The sequence below is a fragment of the Panulirus ornatus genome, chromosome 4, assembly GCF_036320965.1.
Source record: "Panulirus ornatus isolate Po-2019 chromosome 4, ASM3632096v1, whole genome shotgun sequence".
NCBI lineage: Eukaryota > Metazoa > Arthropoda > Malacostraca > Decapoda > Palinuridae > Panulirus > Panulirus ornatus.
Window position 1 is genome coordinate 49,955,266 of NC_092227.1, and position 19,258 is coordinate 49,974,523.

General features: G+C 42.8%; 1 protein-coding gene across 1 annotated transcript in view; it reads right to left on the reverse strand.

The window, feature by feature from the left end:
* LOC139764797 (uncharacterized) overlaps window positions 1-19,258 on the reverse strand; it is a 156,255-nt gene that overhangs the window by 42,017 nt on the left and 94,980 nt on the right. Inside the window, exons 9-11 of the mRNA XM_071691694.1 lie at window positions 14,609-14,731; window positions 6,668-6,808; window positions 3,238-3,285 (exon numbers count right to left, since the gene is read on the reverse strand). Coding sequence (XP_071547795.1) covers window positions 3,238-3,285; window positions 6,668-6,808; window positions 14,609-14,731 — 312 coding nt within the window. The remainder of the gene's footprint in view (window positions 1-3,237; window positions 3,286-6,667; window positions 6,809-14,608; window positions 14,732-19,258) is intronic.

Genomic DNA, 19,258 nt, shown 5'->3' on the forward strand with positions numbered 1-19,258 from the left:
GCCATTTCTTTCGTCTGTTTCCTTGCGCTACCTCGCAAACGCGGGAGACAGCGACAAAGCAAAAAAAAAAAAAAATATATGTCTAACTGTAGGATGGTAAGGGTGTGTTGATTTTGATGCAAGAAGACAGTAACACACACACACACACACACACACACAGACTATCAAGAATCAGTCAACAGTCTGTTTTTCCCGACTCTAACCATCATACGAAACCCCAACAATTCAGAGGAAAGTTACTGCATCACCGTTGCCTCCCGCCACCTAAGAGATCCCTCGTCCTTTAGTTGTAGTTCAGCACCACAGCCTCAACGAGGCCATCTGAGCTCGTGTGTACCGCTACCAGAACAATCTCTACCCTGCCAGTGCGACCGTAATTATCAGCAACCAAGAGGCTGTCGCTCCAATATTTGTATAAAGTGTTTGGTTGCTTCCCCGGCCTCTTCATAGCGCCACATTCTATGCTATGTGCACTGCCGTACACCTTTGCTGAAGATGTTTCTGTAAACTCAATTATATTATTGTAGTTATTATTATTAGTATTATTATTAATTATTATTATTATTGTTATTATTATTATTATTATTATTATTATTATTATTATTATTATTATTATTTTTATTATTATTATCATTATTATTTATTATTATTATCATTATTATTATTTTTATTATTATTATTATAAGTTATTAATATCATTATTATTATTATAATACGCAAATCTCAGTGTTAAAGTTGCTCTTCTTGACTTAAGAATGTCACAGGCCCTAGATCAAGTTCATCCACCCCTTTCGAACAGATCGATAAAGGAGTACCTGGGCCATATAAACGCTGTTCCGTTCCTAACATTCGATATTCCACAGATAACATCCCTGGTTCCGCCCAAATACTACCATTATACCATGCATGACCCTTCTCAAACCTCCCTTTTTTTCTATACTATCGCCTCCGATTCCCACGTTACACATGTTCTGTCACCTGCCTCAGGTTACACTGCGATTGAAAAGTCACGTTTGGCAAGGTTGTATTATTGCCTGAGGACGATACTAGTACTGTCTCTCTACAGAACTTTTAACTCCAACACAGACCATTATTTCCCTGCTGCTGGTTGCAAAGCACTTATGCTGCAAGGTCTCCGTAAAACACTTCTAGTAGTCCATGAACAGTAATCCCATATAGACTCATTCACACACCTCTACACACATGCAGGGTTTCGTGGTGAACAGTTTTGTGAAATTTACAATGAATGAGTTGAAGTATGATGGGTAACTTGAACCATAAATACGGAAAATAAAGAAGAGCTTTGAGATGTGCTGTGACGATGTAGGCGCCTCCCCGACCCAGCCAGTATTTGTGAAGAACAAGGAACCTGTGTAGCAGAGTGAGAAAGCAAGATCTAAGAAACTTTGTAAAGAATATCATGGACAAGGCAGGAGAAAATCCAAAGCTTTTCCTGGAATTAATCAGGAGGAAATTGTCAGTAAAGAAAAAAAAAAAAAAGACAGCAAATTAGTTTTAGGGATTCAGACGGGAATTGTGATAGATGAGGTGGTGAGGATATGTGAAGAACTGAATGACAAGTTTGAAAGTGATTTTACGGTGGAAGACACAATCGCCCCAACACTGAGATGGAACGGGAAGGAGATACCGAGAAAAGTCATTAACAAAATGGTCCTGATCCATACAAGGCTCATAGTTCCGATGAAATTTCACCCTACGTGTTGAAGATGTGTGTGTAGATACTCTTGATAAACCTTGATTTAAGTGCCAAGGTAGTGCAGGAGGGTAAACTCCATACCTATCTGTAAGAATGGAGACCAAGAAGACGCGTGTCCCAGACGAGTGTGGTGTGAAGGCATTGAACAGATAATCGGAGAGTAAATGCATGACTTCCTGCAGGGGAGAAATTACCTACGTGAAAGACGTCTCTGTCTCAGGGAAAGGAGGTCATGCGTAACAAGCCTCTCAGATTTCTCAAGAATGTGAGCTGTGTCTTGGACAAGGGAGGAGACTGAGTAATGGATTGCTTGTGTCTGGACTCCCGGAGAACATTAACACGGTGATGTAGGAGAGGCTGACTGAAAGGCTGGTTTACCAGGTAGAATAAGAGGAACATTCCTGCGATGGTTGGATTATCTTTGTGGAAAGGAAAACGGACGCATGTCAGTGGAACCCTACTTGAGCGGAAGTGAGCGAGGCAATGGACGCAGCTAAGATAGGAAGCAGATCCTGGCTGGAGACAGCTAAGATAGGAAGCAGATCCTGGCTGGAGACAGCTAAGATAGGAAGCAGATCCTGGCGGGAGGCAGCTAAGATAGGAAGCAGATCCTGGCGGGAGACAGCTAAGATAGGAAGCATATCTTGGCGGGAGACAGCTAAGATAGGAAGCAGATCCTGGTGGGAGGCAGCTAAGATAGGAAGCAGATCTTGGCGGGAGACAGCTAAGATAGGAACCATATCGTGGTGGGAGGCAGCTAAGATAGGAAGCAGATCTTGGCGGGAGGCAGCTAAGATAGGAAGCAGATCTTGGCGGGAGACAGCTAAGATAGGAACCATATCTTGGCGGGAGACAGCTAAGATAGGAAGCAGATCTTGGCGGGAGACAGCTAAGATAGGAACTATATCGTGGTGGGAGGCAGCTAAGATAGGAAGCACATCCTGGTGGGAGGCAGCTAAGATGGGAAGCAGATCTTGGCGGGAGACAGCTAAGATAGGAAGCACATCCTGGTGGGAGGCAGCTAAGATAGGAAGCACATCCTGGTGGGAGGCAGCTAAGATAGGAAGCAGATCTTGGCGAGAGACAGCTAAGATAGGTGCCATATCGTGGTGGGAGACAGCTAAGATAGGAAGCACATCCTGGTGGGAGGCAGCTAAGATAGGAAGCAGATCTTGGTGGGAGACAGCTAAGATAAGAACCAGTTAGACTTGTATGACTATTTAAGTCAGGTGGTTAGACAGCAGGGTTAACAGTGCGCATATCTAAAGTAGGTCCCTCTTATCGACCAATATCTACGTATATTCTACTTAACATCCTCGTTAGAAAATTGTCAATTATACAATTACTTATGTCATAAACATGATTATCCTAATTTTTTTTCTTTCAGTACCATTCATGGTACGAGTACCAGCACTGATAGTGGTAGTTCATCTTGGGATTAACGATAACAACACTCCTTACTGATGCAACTGATCACATTTTCCTCAACAAAAATGTTACAAAGGCAGTTGATCACTTACCAACACAGACTGACCCAGAGATACGCGTTCCGGCTGGACACTCGATGGCTGCCGGGGTAAAGAGATAGAGACCAATTAGATTTCCGGTAGAACTTGCGCTGTTATTCTATTGGCCATGGTTTTATAAAACTTCACTGCGCGTTATATTAAAAATATCGTAAGAATGCATACAATTTCTCCATCTTGTCATCAAATGTTACATATTTCAGTGATAAAAACAAGAAATCTACGTGTTTCTTACTGCAATCATATATATATATTATCCCTGGGGATAGGGGAGAAAGAGTACTTCCCACGTATTCCCTGCGTGTCGTAAAATGCGACTAAAAGGGGAGGTAGCGGGGAGCTGGAAATCCTCCCCTACCGTTTTACTTTTTCCAAAAGTAGGAATAGAGAATGGGGCCAAGTGAGGATATTCCTTCTAAGGCTCAGTCTTCTTTTCTTAACGCTACCTCGCTAACGCGGGAAATGGTGAATATGTATAAAAAAAAGGATAAGAAAAAAAAAGTATATATATATATATATATATATATATATATATATATATATATATATATTTTTTTTTTTTTTTTTTTTCATACATATTCGCCATTTCCCGCGTTAGCGAGGTAGCGTTAAGAACAGAGGACTGAGCCTCAGAGGAGAGATAGGTAGTATGTTTGAGGGAAGAAACTTGGATGTTCTGGCTCTGAGTGAAACGAAGCTCATGGTAAAAGGCAAAAATGATTTGGAAGTGTCTTGGAAGTAAAGTCAGTAGGTAGAGAGGACAAGGTTACTCTAAAAGCAGGAGTTTTGGTAGTGTATGATAGCGTAAGAAAGTAAATCCTAGATTGATGTGGGTAACTGAAAGTGGATGGCGAGAGACGGGCGATTGATTATTGGTGCCTATGCACCTGGTCATGAGAAAAAAAAAGATCATCAGAGGCAAGTGTTTTGGGAAGAGTTGAGTGTGTCCGTAGTTATGGTGCACGAGACCGGGTATTAATGATGGGTGATTTAAATGCAAAGGTAAGTAATGTGGCAGTTGAGGGTATAATTGGTGCGCATGGGTTACTCAGTATCAAGAATGGAAATGGTGAAGAGCTTGTGCAGTTGTGTGCTGATGAAAGACTGGTGATAGGGTATACCTGGTTTAAAGATAGAAATATACACGAGTATACGTATTTGAGTAGGAGAGATGTTCAGTGGGCATTATTAGCTTACATATTAACTGACAGGCGCGTAAGAGAGACTTTTTTTTATGTAAATGTGTTGAGAGGGGCAGCTGGTTGGATGTCTGATCACTATCTTGTGGAGGCGAAAGTAAAGATTTGTAGAGGTTTTCAAATAAGAGGAGAGAATGTCGGGGAGAAGAGAGTGGTGAGAGTAAATGGGCTTGGAAAGGAGACTTATGTGAAGAAATACCAGGAGAGATTAAGTGTAGAATGGCAAAAGGTGAGAACAAATGAAGTGAGGGTAGTAGGTGAGGAATGGGAGGTATTTAAGGAAGCAGTGAGGGCTTGTGCAAAAGATGAATGTGTCATGCGCAAGGTGGGAGGAGGGCAGATTGAAAAGGGTAGTGTGTGGTGCGATGAAGAAGTAAAGTTTCTAGTGATAAAGAGAGTCGTTTGGGCGGTACTTACAAGGAAATAGTGCAAATGATTGGGACATGTATAAGAGAAAGTGGCAGGAGGTTTATAAAGAGGAAGATGCAGGGGTTGAAAAAGAGGGCGCATGTGATTTAGGGATGAGAATAAAAAGATGTTTTGGAAGGAGGTAAATGTGCGAAAAACAAGAGAGCAAATGGGGACATTGGTGAAGGGGCAAGGGGGAAGTGATAACAGGTAGTGATGGAGTAAGTATTTTGAAGGACCGTGGAATGTGCTTGACCAAAAGGTGGCAGATTTAGGGTCTATTTAGGTTGGGGTGGTATGCGCAGTGAGAGAGTGAGGAAGAGTGATTTGGTGAAAAGAGAAGAGGTATTGAAAGCCTTGCGGAAGACGGAAGACGGCAAGGCGGCGGGAGTGGATGGTACTGCAGATGAATTGATTAAGAAAGGGGGTGACTGTACTGTTGATTGGTTGAAGAAGGTATTCAATGTATGTATGGATCATGGTGAAATGCATGAGGATTGAAGGAATGCATGTATAGTGTCATTGTATATGGGCAAAGGGTGAGTTTCAAACTACAAATTCATACGTTTCTTGAGCTTACTTGGAAACTTTCATGGGAAGATATTGATTGAGAGGGTGAAGGCGTGTTCAGAGCATCAGACTGGGGAGGAGCAATGTGGTTTCAGAAATGGTAGAGGATGTGTGGATTAGGTGTTTGCTTTGAAGAATGTGTGAGAAATACTTAGAAAAACAGATGGATTTGTGTGTGGCATACAAGGATCTGGAGAAGGCATATGATGGGGTTGGTAGAGATGCTTTGTGGAAAGTCAAGAGTATATGGTGTGGTAGGTAAGCTGCTAGAAGTCATGGCAAGTTTTTGTCAAGGGTGTAGGGCATGAATACGAATAGGAAGGGAGGAGAGTGATTGGTTCCCAGTGAAGGTCGGTCTTCGGCAGGGGTGTGTGATGTCAATATGGTTGTTTGATTTGTTTATGGATGGGATGGTACGGTAGGTAAATGCAAGAGTTTTGGAGAGAGGGGCGAATATGCAGTCTGTTGGGGATGAGAGGGCTTGGGAAGTGAGTCAGTTGTTGTTTTCCAATGATACAGCTCTGGTGGCTGATTCGAGCGAGAAACTACAGAAGTTGGTGACTGAAATTGGAGGAGTGTGTGGGAGAAAGTTGAGAGTAAATGTTAACAAAAGCAAGGTCATTAGCTTCAACAGGGTTGAGGGATAAGTTAGTATGGATGTTAGTTTGAATGAAAAAATTATTGGACGAAGTATTTTAGATATCTGGGAGTGGACTTGGTAGGGAATGGAGCTATGGAAACGAAGGGTGAGGGGACGAAGATTCTGGGAGCGATGAACAATGTTTAGAAAGAGAGAATGTTGTTTCGGAGAGCAAAAATGGGTGTGTTTGAAGGAATAGTAGTTTTAGGAACCTGATATGGTGTCGAGGCGTGGGCTATAGAATTGTGCAGAGGAGGGTGAATGTGTTGGAAATGAAATGTTTAAGGACGAAATGTAGTGAGAGGTGGTTTGATCGAGGAAATGATGAAAGGGTTAGAGATGTTTGGTAATAAAAGGAGAGTGGTTGAGGGAGCAGATGAGGGTGTGTTGAAAAGGTTTGGACACATGGAGAAGAATTAGTGGTGAAAGGTTGACAAAGATGATATGTATGTCAAAAGTGGTGGGAACAAATGGAGATGGAAGGATGTACTTAAAATGATTTTAAGCGATCGGGATCTGAACATACAGGAGGGTGAAAGGCGTACACGGAATGGTGAATTGGAACGGTGTGGTACATTGGAGTGAGAGGAGCATCATTATTTCTTACCTACACACAGGCCGTAGTTCTCTGTGTTGTTGGTGTAGCCTTCTTGACACACACACCTGGACCCACCCTCGCCTTCCACGCACACGCCGTTCTCCCAGCACCACGACCGTACGCTGGCTTCGTCCTCACATTCGGCCACGTCTGGAAGGGAATAACTCATTCGTTATTCAACAAGATGGGAAAGGTTGGTTATTTTACGTCCGTATTCCCCGCATGTCGTAGAAGGCGAATAAAGGGGGCGGGAGCTGGGCACTGGAAACCCTCCCCTCCTTGTATTTCAATTTCTATACGGGAAAACAGGAGTCAAGCAGGAAGTGCTCATCCTCCTCGACGGCTCAGATTGGGGTGTCTGAATGTGTGGATGTAGCCAAGATGAAAAGAAAGAAGAGATCTGTAGTATGTTTGAAGAAAGAATCCTGATATTCTGACTGAGTGAAACGAAGTTCACGGGTGAGGGGTAAGAATAGTTTGGAAATGTATTGGGAGTAAAGACAAGGTTTGTGGAGAGGACAAGAAGCAAAGGAAGGAGTACCACTACTACTGAAGCAGTTGTTGTGGGAGTGTATGTTAGAGTGTAAGGAAGTAAATTCTAGATTGATGTGGATGAAACTGAATGTGGATGGCGATAGATGGGTGATTATTCGTGCTTATGCACCTGGTCATGAAAAGAAAGATCATGAGAGGCAAGTGTTTTGGGAACTGCTGAGTGAGCGTGTCAGTAGTTTTGGTGTACGACACTGGGTATTAGTGATGTGTGATTTAAATGTGAAGGTGAGCAATGTGGCAGTTGGTATACATGGGGTAGTCAGTGTCGTGAATGGAAATGTGTGCTGAAAAAAAGACTGATGATTGGGAATATCTGGTTTGAAAAAGAGATATACACAAGTATACGTATGCGAGTAGGAGAGATGGTCAGCAGTTATTATTAGATTACCTTTTAATTGATAGGCGTGTCAAAGAGAGACTTCTGAATGTAAATGTGATGAGAGGGGCGTCTGGTGGGATGTCTGATCACTATCTTGTAGGGTCGAAGGTGAAGATTTGTGTAGATTTTCAAAAATAGAATGTCTGGGAGAAGAGAGTAGTGAGAGTAAGTAAGCTTGGAAATGAGACTTGTGTGGAAAAAAATACCAGGTGAGCACATGAAGTGAGGGGAGTGGGTGAGGAATGGGATGTATTTAGGGAAGCAGTAATGGCATGTTCAAGAGATGCGTGTGGCATGAGAAAGGTGGGAGGTGAGCGGATTAGAGAGGGTAGTATGTGGTGGGATGAGAAGTAAAGTCGCTAGAGAAAGAGAAAAGAGCGTTTGGACGGTACTGACAAGGAAGGAGTGTAAATGACTGGGAGATGTACAAGAGAAAGCGGTAGGAGGTCAAGAGGAAAGTGCAAGAGTTGAAAAAGAAGGAAAATGAGTGTTGGGATAAGAGAGTATCATTAAACTTTAGGGAGAATAAAAAGATGTTTTGGACGGAGGTAAATGATGTGCAAAAGACAAGAAAACAAATGGGAACATCGGTGAAGGGGGAAAGGGGGGAATTGATAACAGGTAGTGGAGGAGTGAGGAGAAGGTGAAGTGAGTATTTTGAAGAATTGTTGAATGTTTTTAATGATAGAGTGGCAGATGTAGGGTGTTTTGGTCGGGGTGGTGTGCGAAGTGAGTGTCAAGGAGGGTGAAAAGAAAAGAGTTGGTGATAGCCTTGCGGAAGATGAAATCCTGAAAGGCGGCGGGAGTGGATGGTATTGCAGACCAATTTGGAGATGTAAGGATGGAGTGAAAAAGATTTTGAGCGGTTGGTGCCTGAACATGCAGGAGGGTGAAAGGTGTGCACATAATAGTGTGAATTGGAACGAAGTGTTATACTAGGATCGAAATGCTCTCAACGGATTGAACCAGGGCATGTAAGTTTTTGTTATAAAGACAATAGTAAGGATAAACATGATCTCTAGCCTCTTGACTTACCATGCCTGTATTATTCCTGGTGTTGTATAATGATACCAGGGAGAGATGAGTGGTTCAGGAAGTAGCATGAAAGCCCACGGCGTTATGCTGACTGACAAGTGATCAAACCTAATTTTGAAGATATTAAGAGTGATGCTCTGAAAAACATTTTCTGGCTGCTTGCTTCACGTATCAATATGTTTGTGGTAGAGAAATATTTCGTACAGTCCAGATTAACTAGGTCACCTCTTAAGTTTTAGTCTATTTCCTTTCGTTGGTACTGCTGGCACTAATGTCAAGAAATTTTCAAGATCGACGTTGTTGAATCGTATATTTGAAAACATTGTATTGATTTGGCCTGGAAGCGCTTCTTGCTGAGGGAGAATATGTTTAATTCTCGCAGTCTCTCCTCGAATGATTTGTTACGCAAGGAGGGAATCAATTTAGTTGCTCTTCGTTGCGCTACTTCAAGTTTAAAAATATCCTTGCTTAAGTTGATAGCTACAACATGCACTGCATATTCGAGGTGTGGTCTAACTAGACTTTGGTATAGTGGCAGTATCACATCTTTGCTTTTGTATATGAAGTTTCTGTCGATAAATCCTAACATCGTATTTGCTTTCCTGGGAGCTTCATTACAATGCTGGAAGAATTTGAAGTTACTGGAGATAGTGACCTCTTGATCTCTCACACTAATGGTGTCCTTTATCTTGTGGCCCATCAGTTCATAATCGATTTTTTTTTTTTATTTTGAGGTTTCCTACTTGTAATGTGTGACATTTATTGACGTTAAATGGCATTTGCCATTCTTCAGCAGAGAGAGAGAGAGAGAGAGAGAGAGAGAGAGAGAGAGAGAGAGAGAGAGAGAGAGAGAGAGACTTTTATTTCATATTCATTATAAACATGAATTACTGTTTCATCTATTACGTTTGTTACCTGCACACATTCTATTCAAGGTATTCGTGTCTTGGGTCGGCTTTGAATCGAGCTTCGAAGCTTCGATCATGTTAGGCCGTTTAGTAACCGTACATAGACCACACTAACATTCCCTCCATTAAATGACTCCCACCCCCTGCATTGCCTCCCCCCTGCGCTGCCTCTCTCCTCCCCCAACCCGTATTACCAGCACGACCCTCCCCTTCCCCCGACCCTTGTAACCTGCACGGCCCTCCCCTTCCCCCGACCCCTTTACCCTGCACGCCCCTCCCCCTTCCCCCGACCTCTATAACCTGCAGGAGCTTCCCCTTCCCCACCTCTATAACCTGCAGGAGCCTCCCCTTCCCCCGACCTTTATAACCTGCATGAGCCTCCCCTTCCCCACCTCTATAACCTCCACGGCCTTCCTTTCCTCCGACCTTTATAACCTCCACGGCCCTCCCTTTCTCCGACTTCTATAACCTGCATGACCCTTCCCTTCCCCCGGCCTTTATAACTTGCGCGGCCCTCCCCTTCCTCGACTTCTATAACCTGCACGGCCCTCTTCCCCCGACCTCTGTGACCTGCCCGGCCCTCCCCTTCCCCCGACCTGTATAAGCTGCACGGCCAAGCTCTCCAACCCTGGAACGGCCCTCGCCGTTTTTACGGTGGCGTTGGTGGCTTGCGGGACACTCCTGTATAGATAGACAAAAAAAGAAAAAAAAAAAAAAAAGCTTTGTTTTTTGGGAAGAAGTGCACCTGAAAAGTATCATAACCAAAATTCTTCCAAGTTGGAGTTATTGATTTTGGTCACATCCGGAGATGTAAGGATATATATATATATATATATATATATATATATATATATATATATAGTGGTAGAGGATGTGTGGATCAGGTGTTTGCTTTGAAGAATGTATGTGAGAAATACTTAGAAAAGCAAATGATTTGTATGTAGCATTTATGGATCTGGAGAAGGCATATGATAGAGTTGATAGAGATGCTCTGTGGAAGGTATTAAGAATATATGGTGTGGGAGGCAAGTTGTTAGAAGCAGTGAAAAGTTTTTATCGAGGATGTAAGGCATGTGTACGTGTAGGAAGAGAGGAAAGTGATTGGTTCTCAGTGAATGTAGGTTTGCGGCAGGGGTGTGTGATGTCTCCATGGTTGTTTAATTTGTTTATGGATGGGGTGGTTAGGGAGGTGAATGCAAGAGTTTTGGAAAGAGGGGCAAGTATGAAGTCTGTTGGGGATGAGAGAGCTTGGGAAGTGGAAGTGAGTCAGTTGTTGTTCGCTGATGATACAGCGCTGGTGGCTGATTCATGTGAGAAACTGCAGAAGCTGGTGACTGAGTTTGGTAAAGTGTGTGAAAGAAGAAAGTTAAGAGTAAATGTGAATAAGAGCAAGGTTATTAGGTACAGTAGGGTTGAGGGTCAAGTCAATTGGGAAGTGAGTTTGAATGGAGAAAAACTGGAGGAAGTGAAGTGTTTTAGATATCTGGGAGTGGATCTGGCAGCGGATGGAACCATGGAAGCGGAAGTGGATCATAGGGTGGGGGAGGGGGCGAAAATTCTGGGAGCCTTGAAGAATGTGTGGAAGTCGAGAACATTATCTCGGAAAGCAAAAATGGGTATGTTTGAAGGAATAGTGGTTCCAACAATGTTGTATGGTTGCGAGGCGTGGGCTATGGATAGAGTTGTGCGCAGGAGGATGGATGTGCTGGAAGTGAGAAGTTTGAGGACAATGTGTGGTGTGAGGTGGTTTGATCGAGTAAGTAACGTAAGGGTAAGAGAGATGTGTGGAAATAAAAAGAGCGTGGTTGAGAGAGCAGAAGAGGGTGTTTTGAAATGGTTCGGGCACATGGAGAGAATGAGTGAGGAAAGAGTGACCAAGAGAATATATGTGTCGGAGGTGGAGGGAACGAGGAGAAGAGGGAGACCAAATTGGAGGTGGAAAGATTGAGTGAAAAAGATTTTGTGTGATCGGGGCCTGAACATGCAGGAGGGTGAAAGGAGGACAAGGAATAGAGTGAATTGGAGCGATGTGGTATACCGGGGTTGACGTGCTGTCAGTGGATTGAATCAAGGCATGTGAAGCGTCTGGGGTAAACCATGGAAAGCTGTGTAGGTATGTATATTTGCGTGTGTGGACGTATGTATATATATGTGTATGGGCCATTTCTTTCGTCTGTTTCCTTGCGCTACCTCGCAAACGCGTGAGACAGCGACAAAGCAAAAAAAAGAAGAAAAAAAAAAAAAAAATATATATATATATATATATATATATATATATATATATATATATATATATATATATATATATATCCCCTATCCCTGGGGATAGGAGAGAGAGAGTACTTCCCACGTATTCCCTGCGTGTCGTAGAAGGCGACTAAAAGGGAAGGGAGCGGGGGGCTGGAAATCTTCCCCTTTCATTTTTTTTTTTTTTTTCCCAAAGGAAGGAACAGGGAAGGGGGCCGGGTGAGGATATTCCTTCAGAGGCCCAGTCCTCTGTTCCTAACGCTACCTCGCTGAGGCGGGAAATAGCGAATAGTATGAAAGAAAGAAATATATAAACGGCTTCGCCATTGCTCCATTGCATTATGGCTAGCCGACTCCGCCCGCTAGTGGCGACTTCGCGAGCCAAAAGTCATCTTAGACAAGGCTATCATTGTCAGGGAACAGAAGAACTAAATTCAAGAACGACCTCTCTCTTCTGTACAGGAGTCCAATCACCCATACCTGCGTGGCCTGTAGTCACGAAGCTGCAGGATCCCCATAGATGGGTCTTCATGATTATAATAATAGTAATGATAATAATAATAATATGATAATAATAATAGACGCTGATTAATGTGGTGTGTGTGAGGGAAAATGAAAAAAATTGTATATTACCCAAATCTTTTGTGTAAAAACAGGGTTTGAAAATCTTGAAATGTTGAAGTATAATGCTTACACGGGATTTTTCTTAGATTTTTTTGTTTCTATAAGTGACAAGTGAGACCTTTGGAAAAGTGCAAACGGGGATATTATGAGTTCTTATAATGTAGTGTTGCACATAGCTGAATCATTCTTGAGCTCCTCTTCTTGGTTTCCTTCGTATCAAAAGCGAAGCAATAAAGCGAGTGTTATCTGTGTTAGCAACGCAGGGGCCCATGGTTGGGCCGAAGTCGCCAGCAGGCCTAGGTTGGTAATTATTATATGATAATGATATTCACTTCCATTTTCTTTACAATTTTTGGTCTCATTCTCTGAAGGTCTGTGGATGGTCTTTGTTAAATTGGCCATCACCAGGCATCATCATTGTTCGTAACGATTGAGATGCATGAAGTTAATTTTAGTGAGGTGGTATGATCGGAAGTACAGTCTCGTCAGACAACTTCTTTACTACTGGAAGGAGCGCAACCTCGGAGCTGCAGGAATTCCTGGAAGATTTTTTCTTTTGCCTGTAATAATTTTTCGAGTTAACCCAAAGTCTCTTCATGATACCAAGAATGTTTTAGTTGTGCCTTTTAGTGATCATTTTACCCGACTGTGGCTCTTCATTCTCTCAAACGTATATGTAGTCTTCAACAGTACTTTTACCTTGAGGCTGAGAATATTTGAATCAAACAGTTTCATTTGATTCATAATCATTACCCAAAGACTAATTTAAATGCGAGTCCTGGTGTTACCCGGAACCTTTCTCAAAACTAACAACACAAGGCTTCGCTACTTTCAGTAGCAGGAGAACATAGGCTCCTTTGGAGTAGGAAGCTCTTTGACGAGAGTGTACTTCCAATGATGTTGCCTCGCCGAAGGTGACTTCTCACTCGAGGTATAACCTCGAACTGGCGGAGTCTGGTAACACCGCACTCAAACACTCACCAGATGATACATTTTGGCAGCAATATTTGCAAAGATTGTTATGTTTCATGCAGAGCAGACTGGTGTTTCTGCTAAACCTAGATAGCACAAATATTGCGTGAGGACTGGACAAGTTCAGGTTTTTGGAGCCTTGTTTATATTCACGTTCGAAATAATGACTACTGTGTTAACTAATGATTGCTTATACAGTTAAGTCTTGTAACCCTCTGATCAATAGAAATATCACTGAGTCTACTCTTTTTAAACAAACAGAGACTTGTAAACGTGAGTTTATATACTGGGCAAGACTTGTAAACAGCTGAATTCGTTCTTACCATGTAAGAAATCTTGCAACAGCCACGGTGTCCAGCCTTCTGCTAGGACCCAGTCACGACATGTGACCAGAAACAACACATTAGCTCTGTTCAAAGATGTTGGATATGCACTGAATCTGTGCTGTGGTTATCAGCAAATCCTTAGAATACGCCGACTGCTTAACTCTCCTGCCCCTTTCTCTCATAGGTACGAAATCGGGACACACATGTCGTCCTCCAGCAGGTGATCTCGTCGTGGACCATCAGGTCTCCTGTTATTTGTCTTTCCCATGAACCACCTAACGACATGACCTTTTTTCCTTTCTTCATCTGACACTTTTGGGTCAGGTCAAAAATCACGCCTTTCCAAGGGTGCAACAGCTGAGGGTTGCAACATCGTGCCTCAGGTTTTCAGCACAAAACATTAATGTAAGTGCCATGTGGGTCATCCCCTCTCCCTCCCTTCATACTATTGATTCTTACGACGTAATTACTCACTCCAGGAGTCGAGAGGTGGTCGCCAGCATGACCTTCAGGTCACACCAGGTGGCCAGCCTCCACGGTGGACAAAAGCTCTATTCATTATCGATTCGTTCCCAAAAGATTCGCCCGCGTTTAGGTGCTCTGGGTTGTTAAAAGCAAGAGCTGTAGTTTATCGTAACCAAAGGACAGAATACATCATATATCATCCAGCATTTTACGGAAGTGATGTGGGGATAAACTTGCGGAAAGTCATGCACTAAATGTACGAGATAAGCAAAGACAGAGAGAAAGGCAGGTTTGAACGTTGTTATTGAGAAATAAGATGTAGATTTTCATGCAGACTTCTAGTCCTCTCTGGAGTCATAAACGTTCCAGAACCTTGAATAGGATGGGAAACTATAGATACGAGAATGAAGAGAAAGGTCAAACCTCATGCGATCATTACCGTAGAAGGTGTTGTTCTTCATCTTGTAGCCAGGTCGAGGGTTGCACTCCTGCTGTCCCTCCTCTGGCTTGTAGCAGATGCTCTTCCCAGGCTCGCTACACTCACATGCGGTGGTCTCGTCCTCTGCCAGGGAAAGACAGGTTACAAAGGCTTTGGCGTAACGGATCAGCTCATCATCCACACGTTAGATAGGCATAAACCAACACCCACACGGTGGATAAGGTATAACCCAACACCCACACGTTAGATAAGGTATAACCCAACACCCACACGTTTGATAAGGTATAACCTATTACGTTGGATAAGGTATAACCCAACACCCACACGTTGGATAAGGTATAATCCAACACCCACACGTTAAATGATATATAACCCAACACCCACACGTTGGATAAGGTATAACCCAACACCCTGTACCTCACCATGTGCGTATATCTTTATCATCATAATTCTAATAAGGTTTTGGTTTAGTCTTTATCATCATAATTCTATTAAGGTTCTGTAATTGAACCTTCATGAGAAAGGCAAACCGTGGTGGAAATAAGAAAACAAAAGTATTGAAAAGGAACTTCGCGTCTATGAATGACCTGTTCATGTGTGGCACACCATAAGTCTGAGTGATCTTTAATGAAGTTATCTGAGCTAGAACACTTGAAATAAAGGCAATTGCCCATTCTTTACGACCCCGATCAATCATTTGGTGGAAGAATTTAACAAAAATTAAAAGGAGCTGGAAAAAAGTTTTTCACCCTAGGAAACCTCCACCGGATAAAGATATACACAAAAGTAAAAAATGTCACACACGTTACAGGTAACCAAGGGTAGAAAACACCCCAGACACCACTGTCACACCAAAGACACCATTGTCACATCCCAAACACCACTGTCCCACAATTGCTAAGCACAGCGCGCGGTCTGGCCTCCGATCAAGTCTGGCAAAATTAGTCGAGTATATAGATAGACGTGGGTAAAGGCGCCCACACAACTGGGTGGTGCATGGTAATGGGAGAGGTCACCTGGGAATGGCAGACGTGATGAGTGATTTCAGATGTTAATGGAACAACTCTGTAGAATCCTTTGTAGTTTGCTGCATCAGAAATAATCATTCGTATTGTTGGCGTTGCCCACTGCGTAAGAACAACCATACGCGTTTTTGTACGCACGGCCTCTATACTGCTTAGTGTCTGGATTCACGGCAGAACCTTTACCTGGCCAGTAAGACTATTGGTAGGAATTTCCTTTCGCACTTTTTCGTAAATCATAGTCTTTAGTGTTGATTTTTTTTTGGAGCACCATAAATGATCATTGGTTTCGTATCAAAATTACGCCCAGTTCTTTGACCTCTACTTCGATGTATTTACCAGCTTTGAAGCCATTTCAACCAGTCTGAATTAGAATTAAGCGATAACGTTAATCAGTGCTATTAGATATCTGAAAAACGTGCATCTGGACATCTAACAACGATCTTCAACAACTATAAACAACAAGAGAGGCTTCAGTCACTATGAGAGTTTACTTCATCACCAAAACATTCCTGAGGTACATGTACTATAACATGCCTTCACTTCGATCTGTATATACACACACACACACCCCTGCCTCGAGGTGAAAATGAACATCTGGGTTGGTTGTGGGTCTGCTAACGCTTAGGATTCGAACCTATATAGGCCATCGGTGCTGACTCGTGTGTGTGTGTGTGTGTGTGTGTGTTTGTGTTTGTAATCACTTACGTATTTATAAACCTTGGAGAGGGAGTTCAACACTCGTGTGTGTATAATGACGCAACATTTACTTGCGATAATCTAGCCACAATGCTAACAAATACCATCCTGGATATTGTTACTCTTCCTACTCCCAGAGCCTTTTGTCATCACGGCCTCAACAGCTGGACTCTCTCACTGTTATACCTGACGCTGAAAGGGTCTTGTTCACCGAGTAATTTGTAGTACTTATTGTGAATACATCGTGTAATACATAATACCATGTTACTAATTCATATATATATATATATATATATATATATATATATATATATATATATACACACATACTTTCTCGCTTTCTCCCGCATTAGCGAGATAGCGCAAGGAAACAAACAAAAGAATGACCCAACCCACCCACATACACATGTATATATATAAACGCCCATACACACACACACACACACACACACAGATATACATACCTCTACATTTCAACGTATACATACATGTACATATTTATACTTGCTGCCTTCATCCATTCTTGTCGCCAACCCGCCACACATGAAATGGCGCCCCACTCCCTCGCGCGCGCGCGAGGTAGCACCAGGAAAAGACAGCAAAGGCCATATTCATTCACAGTCAGTCTCTAGCTGTCATGTGAAATGCACCGAAACCACAGCTCCCTTTCCACATCCAGGCCCCACAAAACTTTTCATGGTTTGCCCCAGACGCTTCACATGCCCTGGTTCAATCCATGACAGCACGTCAACCCCGGTATACCACATCGTTCCAATTCACTCTATTCCTTGCACGCCTTTCACCCTCCTGTATGTTCAAGCTCCGATCGCTCAAAATCTTTCACTCCATCCTTCCACCTCCAATTTGGTCTCCCACTTCTCGTTCCTTCCACCTCTGACACATATATCTTCTTTGTCAATCTTTCCTCACTCATTCTGTCCATGTGACCAAACCATGTCAATACACCTGCTCTCTCAACCACACTCTTTTTATTACCACACATCTCTCTTACCCACCTCACACCACATATTGTCTACAAACATCTCATTTCCAACACATCTACCCTCCTCCGCACAAACCTATCTATAGCCCACACCTCGCAACCATATAACATTGTTGGAACCACTATTCCTTCAAACATACCTATTTTTGCTCTCCGAGATAACGTTCTCGCCTTTCACCCATTCTTCAACGCTCCCAGAACCTTCGCACACTCCCCCACCCTGTGACTCGCTTCCGCTTCCATGGTTCCATCCGTTGTTAAATCCACTCCCAGATATCATAAACACTTCACCTCCTCCAGTTTTTCACCTTTCATACCTCCCAATTGACTTGTCCCTCAACCCTACTGAACCTAATAACCTTGCTGTTATTCACATTTACTCTCAGCTTTCTTCTTTCACACACTTTACCGAACTGAGTCACCAGCTTCTGCAATTTCTCACCCGAATCAACCACCAGCGCTGTATCATCAGCGAACAACTGACTCACTTTCAAAGCCCTTTCCACAACAGACTGCATACTTGCCCCTCTTTCCAAAACTCTTGCATTCACCTCCCTAACAACCTCATCCATAAAAAAATTAGATAACCATGGAGACATCACGCACCCCTGCCGCAAACCTACATTCACTGGGAACCAATCACTGTCCTCTCTTCCTACTCGTGCTCATGCTTTACATCCTCGATAAAAACTTTTCACTCCTTCTAGCAACTTACCTCCCATACCATATACTCTTAATACCTTCCACAGAGCATCTCTATAAACTCTTATCATATACCTTCTCCAGATCCATAAATGCTACAAAAAAATCCATTTGTTTTTCTAAGTTTCTCGCATACATTCTTCAAAGGAAACACCTGACCCACACATCTTCTACCACTTCTGAAACCACACGTCTATTCCCCAGTCTGATGCCCTGTACATACATTCACCCTCTTAATCAATATCCTTCCATATAATTCCCAGGAATACTCAACAAACTTATACCCTTGTAATTTGAACACTCACCTTTATCCCTTTTGCCATTGTACAGTGGCACTATGCATGCATTCCGCCAATCCCCAGGCACTTCACCATGAACCATACATACATTGAATATCCTCACCAACCAATCAACAACACAGTCACCCCCTTTTTTAATAAATTCCACAGCAGTACCATCCAAACCCGCCGCCTTGCCGGCTTTCATCTTCCGCAAAGCTTTCACTACCTGTTCTCTGTTTACCAAATCATTCTCCTTGACCCTCTCACTTCGCACACCACCTCGACCTAAACACCCTATATCTACCACTCTGTCATCAAATACATTCAACAAACCTTCAAAATACTCACTCCATCCCCTCACTTCATCGCTACTTGTTATTACCTCCCCATTATCCCTCCTTACCGATGTTCCCATTTATTCTCGTCTTATGCACTTTATGTACCTCCTTCCAAAACATATTTTTATTCTTCCTAATATTCAATGATAATCTCACCCCAAGTCTCATTTGCCCTCTTTTTCACCTCTTGCACCTTTCTCTTGACCTAATGCCTCTTTCTTTCATACATCTCCCAGTCATCTGCACTATTTCTCTGCAAAACCATCCAAATGCCTCTCTCTTCTCTTTCACTTACAATCTTCTTCATCCGACCACTCACTACCCTTTCTAATCTGCCCACCTCTCACCTTTCTGATGCCACAGGCATCTTTTGCACAAGCCATCACTGCTTCCCTTAATACATCCCATTCCTCTCCCACTCTCCTTACGTACTTTGCTCTCACATTTTTCCATTCTGCACTCAATCTCTCCTGGTACTTCCTCACACAAGTCTCCTTTCCAAGCTCACTTACTATCAACACTCTCTTCACCCCAACATTCTTTCTCCTTTTCTGAAAACCTCTACAGATCTTCACCTTCGCCTCCACAAGATAATGATCAACATC